This window comes from Malus domestica, chromosome 07 (assembly GCF_042453785.1).
Source record: "Malus domestica chromosome 07, GDT2T_hap1".
NCBI classification, from domain to species: Eukaryota; Viridiplantae; Streptophyta; class Magnoliopsida; order Rosales; family Rosaceae; genus Malus; species Malus domestica.
In genome coordinates, this window is record NC_091667.1 from 7,026,252 (window position 1) to 7,038,265 (window position 12,014).

The 12,014-nt window shown below is 36.0% G+C and overlaps 1 protein-coding gene across 4 annotated transcripts; it reads left to right on the top strand.

Moving 5' to 3' along the window:
- The first annotated feature begins 4,631 nt into the window (after nucleotides 1-4,631).
- On the top strand, nucleotides 4,632-11,548 carry LOC103438868 (uncharacterized). Of its 4 annotated transcripts, XM_070824550.1 has the most exons (9): nucleotides 4,632-4,942; nucleotides 5,067-6,528; nucleotides 7,441-7,559; nucleotides 8,497-8,539; nucleotides 8,621-9,123; nucleotides 9,212-9,524; nucleotides 10,620-10,785; nucleotides 10,947-11,049; nucleotides 11,158-11,548. In XM_070824550.1, exons 2-9 carry the CDS (start codon nucleotides 5,371-5,373, stop codon nucleotides 11,273-11,275), a joined length of 2,523 nt encoding a protein of 840 aa, XP_070680651.1. In that variant the 5' UTR covers nucleotides 4,632-4,942; nucleotides 5,067-5,370; the 3' UTR covers nucleotides 11,276-11,548. The 4 variants fall into 4 exon arrangements, with proteins under 4 accessions (XP_070680651.1, XP_017188897.3, XP_008375631.3 ...); XM_017333408.3 differs by having other exon boundaries at nucleotides 8,497-9,123; XM_008377409.4 differs by having other exon boundaries at nucleotides 4,638-6,528.
- The last annotated feature ends 466 nt before the right edge of the window (nucleotides 11,549-12,014 follow it).

Genomic DNA, 12,014 nt, shown 5'->3' on the forward strand with positions numbered 1-12,014 from the left:
TGCAGTGCGGAGGTGAACATACACGTGAAAGACTGGCCCTGACCCTAGGCGAGCACTAACACCGGGGTGCAACAATGATGAGCAGACTACACATATATAAGCATGCCATGACAATTCAATAATTTTAGTCAACATAATAAACTTACCTGTGCATCATGTAGGATTTAGTATATTTCATAAATTCCGTCATTTCGCTAATTTTAATAAACTTTAGTCTAATCCAGACGTATGTAAGAAATTCTTTTTCAATGCATAAATGGAAACTATCAATTATACACACACACACACACACACACACACACACACACACACACACACACACACACACACACTATAAAAAGGAAAAGACACACTTACCTTAAGTCTGTGTTACAACTCCTTAGCATAAATATCGAGGCATCACGAACAATCGTCGCCTAGAATAATTATCAAATAACGTCTCAGAATTCTTATCGATAGAACATGTAACTTACATAAAACACATCCCTAAGGACGTTCTAGAATGATTTGTAACCCATTGACCAAAAGTCAATCGTTGGTCAAAGGTCGACGGTAGGGTCCACAACCCTACATAACTCAATTCGAAAGATCCGTATGTCGGATTTCCAAACCAGAACTTCCTTAGGGTTTCAATAAGCTTCTAGAACAACATCCTAAAGTTTCGGAACAATTCAACGGTCGGATCTTCGCCAATAGCTAAAATTAAGTGGCGGTCAACGTTTTATTTTATGAACTTACAAATCCAATTCAAGAAGATCCGTACGTAGGATTCCCAATCCGTAAGTTCCTAATGTCCTCCCATTGGATCATCGATTGCTATAATATTCAAGTCGCAGACTTTAACGAAGTTATACCCAAACAATGGAATTCCGTCAATCAGATGTCAAATATGAAATAAGGGCATCCAAATTAGCCTAGGATAGGCAGGTCGGGTCTTAACCCACGCATCACCGCCCCGACTCACTAGAAAAATTAACTATTTTAAAAAATTACCAAATTTTATAGAAATGAAGATCACAATGAGTAGATCAAGTTTTATACCTGTGGACAAGTCCAATTTGATCGGCAAAAGCTCCAATTTCCCTCGAACTCACCGGAAACCCTAGAAATTGGTGGCTTTGATCTGTCACCTTCGATGCTCCGCCACCCTTATAGTTGTTTGGGCTTTGTTCTAGGCCTCAAGGGGTGTCTAATGGTGGTGGTGATTGACATGATACCATTCAGAAATGGTGGGATTTGTCGTCGTGGATTTTGGGAAGAACATGTTCGTTCCTCAAGTTTCCTTTGAGAAATAACACCAAAACTCGTCGATACTTAGGTGGAAATTGCAGGAGGGATGATGAGAAGACGTTTACAGGTGGTGGCGAACTTCATCTTGTCGGAAAATCGCCTGAATTCGAGGTTGTTACTGTTGGGTCAACAATCGGGTCACGCGGGTTATTCTCCGACCTGACCCGCTGGCTCCCTCATTTTCTTTCTCTCCTTTTTCTCCTTTCTCTCCTCCATGATTGGTCCATCCCCCTTCTGTTCTCTTATTCGTCCCACTTCCCCAATCAACAAGGCTCTCTTCTCCTCCTTCTGGTCATTCTCCGCCACCTCCTCTTTTCTTCTTTCTCTTCTAATATATATAAAAAATAATATAATAATTTTGAAAAATATATAAAATAATAAATAGTAATCTTTACAAAAGTACTTTTCGGATTTGTAGTTCCGTAAAAACTTCGTCGTAACCCTAGCTTCGATTTTGTTCGCGCCTACACATTCATACTGTCAAGTACTTTGAGTATACGGTAAAGTGATAGCCCATACACATCATGAATAACGGTCAACGAAAGTCAACGATCTCGCCTCTAATGACATTTTCATAAATTCACTCTTTTAAATTTATAAAATTGTAAAATTAGGGACGAGTCGTCACATTAATACCAATTCTGAAAAAGTTTTAGCTAAAATACCATAACTTTAGTTTAGGTACCAATAATAAAGTAAACCAAAATAAATTTATAAATATTATTCTAATTCAACATAATTGCATGATTTTCACTCAATCCTACCATATTTTATGACTGCCAATTTTTTCTAGCGTTCGACCAATCAAATTTTTTGGTAATTGACTGATCAAATTTTGCGATCTCAAGGTTAGTGTCAAAGAATGACTTTTTAAAAAATAAGTAATTCTCTAATTTTATTGTATATACACGTTAAAATACAATAAACTCATGCAACACATATAATTAAAAATGAAAAAGTTGAATCTATTGCTATTTTATCATTGTTGAAAAATGACATAATGGGGGCAAAAATGTAAATATATTTATGCTTATGATGTCTTCGCCTACAAATTCCGGCCTAATTAAAGAACTAGTCTCTTTCCACACATCTCCGTGTGGCAATTTGCTCTTTTACATCTTATTCTTTACTTGTAATTTTTATTTTTGTTTAAAATATTTTTTATTTTCAAAAATTACAAAAATAAAAAAAAATACTGCCCAGAACATGGGTAGTTTTATTATGTTAGTTTGGATATTTTTAAAATTAAATTGATTTTAAAATTTTAATTAAGGAGGGGTAATTTTGAAATTATGAATGTTTCACTGTTTTTTTTGTCTTCGCCTTATAAATGTAGATGAGTTGGGCTTGGTAATTTTGCTTAAAATTGGTATTTAACTGAATTTTCTCGTTGAATTAAGCAATATTCTTTATCTTATTTTGTTTCTACTAGCCTCTTGGAACACGGAAATTGGCCTCTTTATATTAAATTGTCTTTTAGATTTTTTATTTGAATAATTGATTTATATTTTTTCTATTAAAACTTATTCAAAAAAGAAAATGAAGGAAAGCCATGAAACTACTATTTTGTCCCTCATTAGTTGGATGATAATGTTTTGAATTTTTAATTAGTGGACTTTATATATAAAAAATAAAAAATTAACATCAGATTTTTCTATGTGGAACAGTCTAGTAAAAAGTGAAATGTTCCATAAAAAAAACCTAGTAATAAAATTAGAATACAATTCATAATTTAACCTCATGATTTCTTCCTATTCAAAAATTGCAAACATAACCCTTCGATTGTGTGGTAATTTTATCCACACAAATCTATATCAAGTTAATTGCTATTTAGTTTATGGGGCATTTTTGTGTGCTTCTTTTTTGCTTAAGTGGATGGAAAGTAGATGTCACATATGCTATTTAATTCGAAAAATGATTTTATTTATTTCCCGTAGAATATGTGTAAATCAACGTGTGTTATGTAGTGTTCGTGCAAACTAACTAAATACACCATGAGAAAAAGAACTCTTTCATTTTGGTTCATGTGTATTCTAATATTGACTCGTTTGAAAGTACTTTTAAAATAATTAAAAACACTTTAGAGAAAATATTTTGGAGTTCTAAAGAATATTTTCACTAAAAACATTTAGGGTTCCAAAAGCACTTGAAGTGCTTATCCAAGATTTATTTGTATTTTTACTAAGGATTGGATCCAAAAACATTTTCACCAAAAGCTTTTCAGTCATTTTAAAAGTACTTCCAAACGAGTCTATGTATCTAAGCTACCTATTTACAAAATCTTTTTTGTCAGCCAAAAGAGGGTGTAAAAATAATTTAGTCTTATATCATAAAAATAAAATCATGAATAACAACGTAATTTTGCAAAAACAATTTTTTTAAAATTCTTTTACTTTCCTCACTAACATGTCATCATAACATATCTCTAATTTTAAAAATATAAATATAAACTTCTCCCAACTCTCACTCCCTCTCTTTTTTGTATTTCTCTTTAACTTCTCTACGTCCCATATACTTTAAAAGAAAACTGAAAAAGAAAAGTTTCTGCTTCACACACAAAGTGTGTAGGCTTAGGCTAGTTTCACATTAATTAATTTTAGTACAACAATATATTTATAGGGGTAAGAGGATTGGAACTAAATCACACAATAGGATTGCCATATTAATTTAGTATCTCATAATTCATGAGATTTGAACCTAATATATTTTACTTATAAGTGGAAAAAATAACACGAAACAATAATACGGCGCCATATCAAGTTAAACTACTCAAATATGACATGGATAGTGCTACTCACACACCCATTTTACCACACACACTTCTTTGTTAATTTTTGGTTATTGATATTCTTTAATTCATTCGATCTTACGACTAAAAATTGAGAGAAGTGTGTGAGAAATAAAAACAGGTGTGAGGATAATACTACCCATATGACCTATTAACTTTTTTATTCTTTCCAAAGAATAAATCTTATTAAATTATAATTAAAATGTTTAAATCTTCAGTTAAAATATTAAAAAAATATTCTGGACCAATACGATCCCAGCTAAAAGAACCTGTAGTTTTATGGATAAATGTTTTACAAGTGCCTATGCCCTATCAACATGGTTAAACATCTATGCAGCTTACAGCTCTCATTTTTTTGGATTTATTTCCTCATGTAGCTTTGGTTTTGGATATTATTCTTCCTTTTTTTGACAGTTTTGGATATTAGCTTGGTTTTATAAAACTCAATTATTGAAAAATACAGGGTTTTGTAATTTCTGACGTGACGTGGAAAATACCGCTGACCCACTGAGAAAATGGAAGTTAGTATTTAAATGAAAAACAATGAAGTACGTGGCATCACCTAATAGCTGCCGCTCCTCTCTCTCTCTCTGCTCTTTTGGATCGTTCTTCTCTCTCTCTCTCTCTCTCTCTCCTGTGTTTCTCTGAAATGTTAATTTATAAATTCTCCTCTCTTCTCTGATCTCTCTCTCTCTCTCTGTCTTCCTTTTTTCTCTCTCTGCGTCTTCAACATTTCTCTCGTTCACTCACATTTGCCTGAAGTTTAGGGTTTTGTTACAGACGAAATTCTCCCTATTCACCCCTCGCTCTCTCTCTAACATACACCCAGTGAGATTAGGAAACCAAAACATTGAAGCTTCAGAGGTACGTCTTCTTCTTCTTCTTCTTCTTCAAACCAATCAAAATTCCAACATTCCCGCGATTTCTCACAGGGCGATCTATTTTGCCTCCGATTTTCTGAATTGGGTATTTGTAATTTTGTTTTTAGGGGTGTGCGTTTGCGACCTATGAATGAGTTTTGATTTTGATTTAGGTCGGTGCTTACTGTTTCTTCGATTGTGTATTTTCTATATACGGAGTCAATTTGGGGGTTTGATTCTGGATTGCTATAGAATTAGAATGTGAATGTTGGTTAAGTTGCAAACTTTTTATTTATTTATTTATTTAATATGTTAGTTTTGACTTTTGGGGTTGGAAATGGAGTGTTAAGGTGTAGGTGAGTGGTGGGAATGGAATAGAGGGGGTAGAGGTTGGTGCTTGGGTGCCCTAGTGTCGCATTTGATAGGCTAGTGATGACGGATTTTGAGCCGTTACAACAGAAGCCGGAATCTGCTGATGCCTGTGCCGATTTTGAGCGTGGATTTGAGGAATTCATGCGGGGGCACTTGGATGAATGTATGTCATTTGCATCATGTAGTTCTCCTCGTAATCCTGATGATGAAGATGACGAGGGTGAGCAGCTTGTGCGGAGGAGACGGAGGTTGGATCTGGAGGGTGATGATTTAGCAGAGTCATCTGCTGCACGGCGACACCACTCGCGGATTCTGAGCCGTTGGGCTGCGCAGCAGGCGCAGGAAATGATAACAACGATTGAGAGGAGGAATCGTGAATCAGAGTTGATGGCACTTGCAGGCCTGCACACGGTTTCGATGCTTGACTCCTCGTTCTTGAGGGAGTCACAGTCTCCTACCTCAAGGCGGCAGGGGGCTGTTGAGAGGCCAAGTACTCAGGCATCCGCAATATTGCAAATGTGGAGGGAATTAGAGGATGAGCATGTGTTGAATAGAGCGCGTGAAAGAGTGAGGGAAAGGTTGAGGCATAGGAGGAGTGTTGAGTCTAATACTAATGACTCGACCACAAATATGTCTGATAGTCGGGGGAGTGAGAATCAGGGTAGTTTGGCGGATGCAAGTGAGAGTGAGAATGAGTTTGGAACTTGGTCACATGATCAAATAGGTTCACAACGTGAACACGGTGCCAATGACGTGTCTAGTAGAGAGCAATCTCCTGATCTTGGTGAAGTGGAGAGGGAGAGAGTGAGTCAGATTGTACGGGGATGGATGGAAACTGGCATTGGTGATCGTTCATCCAATGTTGCTCAGAGAAACACTAGTCCCAGAGCAGAGTGGCTTGGTGAGACAGAGCGTGAAAGGGTGAGAATTGTTCGTGAGTGGGTGCAAATGGCAAGTCAGCAAAGAGGAGCTCGTGGGGGCCAGAGGGATGATCAAGTTGCCAGTGGTGGTGCTCAAGTTGATCGAGCTCGTGACGGGACGGTTGCTGACCATGAAGAAGGCCAACCAGACCACATTCGCAGGGACATGCGGAGATTGCGTGGAAGACAAGCTCTAATTGATTTGCTTGTAAGAATTGAGAGGGAACGACAAAGGGAGCTCGATTGTTTGGTGGAGCATCGGGCTGTCTCTGATTTTGCTCATCGAAACCGCATTCAGGTCAGTTGTCTCATGAAGATTGTTTAATAATGTCATTTTAAACATAATTCAATTTGCTCCAGTGGTGTGGTTGATATTTAAAAATTGTCTTTATCAATGAATGTGATTTCTATGATTGTAGTTTACAGGATTTTCTAGAATACTTAAAGTTTGTGCTCAGCAATTTGTCTGGCTTCTTTAGAAGATCAAAATAACTGGGTACAATTGTTGTCATTTGAGTTGCAGATTAAGTCCGCATATTATGTTTATGATCCCATTTTCTATGATGAATTATTTTTTATGTTTATGATCCCATTTTCTATGATTAATTATTTTTTCTGGTCCTATTTGTATCCTTGTATTAGTGGATAAGGATGAGCCAGAGGCCCAGAACTTATGTTTCAAAATGGAATGAGTTTTCTTCTTTCTCTGATATACCTTGCTTCTGTCTCAGTGGGAGATATGGGCTTATTCTTAAGTGTATCATTTTGGGTGCTATATCCGGTTGCAAAGATACCATTGTATTCACTTGGCTTGCTCCCAAATTAGAATGTACACCCTGCAGCATACATTTCCAAATTAGAATGTACACCCTGCAGCATACATTCGCTTATCCGAAATTGTATTGCTATAAGGTGCATGATGATGTTATGTTAATATGAGAAGAATAGCTATTAGTTATCCCCTATCTTTTCCCCCTTTTAGTATTCATGCATATTTGTAAGGTGTTGTTTCCTATTTATGCCAGTTCTCATCACCATCGTCTATAACATAGACATACTACAAGTTGCATTGATGATATCCCAACATAATGGAATTGTGTATTTCTTTCTGGCTCTGCTACCCAAAAATTTCCCTTTATGACACTGTAGAGATTAAGTTTCCTGCATAAATGGGCATGATTTGGCTACTAATATAATTAAACATTTCCAGTCATTACTCAGAGGTAGATTCCTGCGCAATGAAAGACCTGTTGAAGAAGAAAGACCACCTTCCATGGCTGCTGGTGAATTAGTCCAGTTGAGACAGCGACACACTGTTTCTGGTTTAAGGTATGTGATGTTTTTAGTCATGCCGTATGTCTTAAGATGCCAAATTTTTTCATCACTTCCTTTTTTTGTTCTTGTACTTAACATTGGTATTTATTTACGTTTATTATTTTGTGTAGACTCTTAGTAGTTCTGATTTTGAAAAGCTATCTATTTAATGAGAAAAATCTAAGGGAACATAGCATACTTTATGTTTTTCATCACTTCCTTTTTTTGTTCTTGTACTTAATGTTGGTATTTTTTTTACGTTTATTATTTTGTTTAGACTCTTAGTAGTTCTGATTTTGAAAAGCTATCTATTTAATGAGAAAAATCTAAGGGAACATAGCATACTTTATGTTGTCTTGAAGGAACACATTTATCATCTCTTTGTCATTTCTCTCTAGTTTTGTTGTTGAATCAATTTACTACATTATATGAATAATTTGGTTGAGGTTAGAGAATTCCTTTGTGAACACATTTATTTATTAGTATTTGTAGGAGATTGTCCTTTAAGTCTACTGTGCTGCGTAGAAGCATTACTAGTGATGGGTTTGTGGGGGTGGGGGAGAAGCACAAGATTTCTAGATGGATGGCCATTACTTTAAGCATCCGTTTTTTCTCTGGGTTTCAAATAGAACAGATAAAGTCTTATAGACGAATAAATATGCATCAGTATTACATATTAATGAGTGGCTATGCTATAAGGCTTGCAATTGCTTTATAATATTTCTTCCTGGGATAATAATAAAAATACAGAATAAATATGAGATACTCGTTTGATTTGCCTTACTCTTGATTTTACTTTGGTTTACTTTATCGTTTGGGTTTTAATGCTCCAGTTATATCTTTTGAGTATTTTTTATTCCATTAAGTGAATGTTGATAATTTTTTGTTGAAAGACAAACAAGAGTTGTGGATGTTAGTTGTTTGCATAATGACAAGTTTGTTTCCTTGTTAGGGAAGGGTTCCGCTACAGATTAGAAAATATTGTTCGTGGTCAGGTTGGCAGCCAAACCGATTCTACGATTAACAGTAATATTAATGAATCTAGAAGTGAGCATACTCAAACAAATGCTTCACAGGATGTCCAACAGGAAAGTAATGATCAATTGCAGCCTGGTAGTCAGGCAACTGACATCAATCAGTTGCCTGATCAAATGGGAAGCTTGGAGAGCAACACTACTGATGAGCGTCAAGATTGGCAAGAAACTGCTAATCAAGGAGGGAATTGGCAGGAACCAGTTGCTGAAGATGAGACACGAAACTTGGAGCAGCCAACTTTCGGTCAGTTGAATGAATGGAGAAATGGTAATGCCGAAGATACGGCTGAAAATTGGCCAGGAAATTCAGTCAATAATTGGCCTGAGGAAACACCCAGAAATGTTGATGGAGAAGCAGATCATCGACAAGAAGCCCAGGGAATTTGGCATGAGAATGGTACTCGGGATGCTGTTGGAAATTGGACCGAAGGGCCTTCTGGTCCCATGAGAAATCGCCGTTCAGTTCCAATTAGAAGATTCAATAGATTTCATCCGCCAGAGGATGATAATGTGTACAGCATGGAACTCAGGGAACTTCTGAGCAGGTATTTGATTCTTGTAGATTGATTATATGTACAACATAAACTTATTATTTGGTTCTTTTTATGATGGTTATGATTTTCTATATTGTAGGAGAAGTGTCTCTAATCTTCTTCGGAGTGGGTTCCGTGAAAGTCTGGACCAACTGATTCAGTCATATGTTGAAAGGCAAAGTCATGCTCCCATTGATTGGGATTTGCATAGAAACTTGCCAACACCAATTCCAGCTTCACCAGAGCATGATCAGGAGCAACAGCGGGATGGGCAGAATGAAGATCAACACGATGCCATTAACAGACCTTCACTTGTTCTACCATCTCCACCAGTGCCCCCACCACAGCCATTATGGCACCAGGACCTACATCACACAGGCTGGTCTCGTCATAGCATGCATCGTTCAGAAATTGTGAGCAATCTTCTCTCTTAATGCAGCTTTTTTCAGGCTTTCCGATCTTTCTCTCAAAATTTTAGATGTGGCTTACTATACATAATCGCGATATTCTATGATTGTGGCTTTTAAGGTTTTATACCAGGTTAATAAATATAATATATTATTTCCCTGTATTGAATTTTTAATATATCAATAAATATATTAGTATCAAATATCTATTATACGGATACTATTATTATTATATGTATTAATATTTGATTTAAAGTTGCTATATTTTTATTTTGCATTCAAAATGTATAAGAATTCATAGTGTATAGAGTAAAACTATATATAATTTGAAATAGAATTCTAATTTCTATTTATAATTCATTTTATTGGTCATTAAGTAATTGGGACCTCAGTAAGATATCACTTCTAGGATTAAATGACACATGTTTTCCTTTTTTCACTCTTTCATTATCTCTATTAATTAATGAAACCTTCTTTGTCAACCAAAAGAGGGTGAAAAGATTACTTAGTCTTCTATCACACAAAAAAAAATGATGGGCAATAATGTAATTTCACAGGTCCAAATTTTACTATTTTTTATTGAAGCCTCATCTATAGGTGATGTTAAAATACCTCCAATATTAAAAAAAAAAAAAAAAAACCTCCCACTCCCCCCAAGTTCTCTCTCTCTCCCTCTCTCCTCATTTTCTAAAAAAATATGTTCATACACACAAAGTGTGTAGGCAAATGCTAGTATTCCATTAGTAATTCAATTTAGTCCATTTATAATTTCTGTTTGTAATTTATTTTATTCCATTACTTCTTGTAATACAATGTGTTGTAGTTGCTATCTTTAGACATTCATAATACTTAAATATATTTGGAAATTATCGAACTTTTTACAGACTTTTAAGGGTCTTTCATTGCTAAGACAGCATACCATAACTAAACTACTTGTAACAGTATAAAATAGTACAATGTAAAGTCATATAGTGTATTGTGCCTGTTTAGTTGATGATTGATGCAAACTGGTGTTGGAGTGGATTTTCTATCCCGTGTCTATTTTTTTCTTTTTCTTTCTTTCTTTTGCTTTCTCTGAATGTGGATTCGTACACGAAGCAGGAATGGGAGATGATTAATGATCTCAGAGCAGACATGGGTAGACTCCAGCAAGGCATGAGTCACATGCAGAGGATGTTGGAGGCCTGCATGGATATGCAATTGGAGTTGCAACGTTCTGTTAGACAGGAAGTCTCCGCAGCTTTGAATCGTTCATCTGGTGAAAAAGGTTGGTTTCAGGTTCAATATGTTAAATGACACAGAAACACGTTTGTTTCAAGAATCTGTGTGTGTGTGTTCAACGAAACTGTATGCATGCGGTCTCTGCCTCCATTAAAGCTGCATTTTAATCTTGGGGTAATTCATATGAAAGATGCTATCACTTTGCAGGCTTGGGCGCTGAGACATCAGAGGATGGGTCCAAATGGGGTCATGTGAGAAAAGGGACCTGTTGTGTTTGTTGTGATAGTCAAATCGATTCTCTCTTGTACAGGTATATTGCTTGTAACCTCGATACATTTGATTTTGATGGTGTTGATGACTATCATTTTGTATTAAACTGTTTTGTGTGCCTTTTGTCCCTTTTTTCTTTCGGGTGCAGATGCGGGCACATGTGCACTTGTTCAAAATGTGCAAACGAGTTGATTCGTGGCGGAGGGAAGTGCCCACTTTGTCGAGCACCGATTGTTGAGGTGATTCGAGCATACTCCATACTGTAAATTTAACTCTTAACAGGAAAGAAAAGAAAAAAGGACAAAAATATAAACTGAATAGAATGACCGGAATGGTGGAAAGGGGGGAGACAGTGGTTGTTCCATAGGATGAAGATGAATGGGAAGCTTCTGTGGTCCTTTTCTCTGTAGAGTGTTTTACTAGTTTCCGATGTTTCTCTGATTATTTATGGAAATTCGAATGCGTTGTGTAATTAGAATAACATATGGCACTCTCGATTCATCATTCTTACGTAAATAAAATCTTCTCTGAATTTTTTCTTTTCGCGTGTTTCGTTCCCCCCCCCCCTGGTTCTCAGCTCTAGCTATCGTAGGCAAGCATAACCGTGATTAGTAAAATTGGTACAAATTTTTACAGTATAGTAGGGCGGAGAAAGTGGGGCAGGTGAGAGAATAAAACGGGGACTTGGTAAACGTAAGATAATGTGTAATTACTGTATTAACTTTAGTTTTTAACGGAATTACTTGCAAATTATTTACTTTCCACAGATTTATTTCTTAACAATAGCATAAAAAATATAAAAAAAACCAGAAAAAAAAGGGCAGAAGTTATCTTTGTACTGAAGCTTTAGGTTTGATGATTTTCGTGTAAGGATTATTCTCCCTCCTTGTAGACTTCTAAAAATCTGCTTCTGGAAATGTATCCTTGACATTTTATCAATGAGTGGCTTCTTGTCTTGTCTTTCCTCTTCTATATTGCTATAATCTCTGGTACATGCAGAGTGAT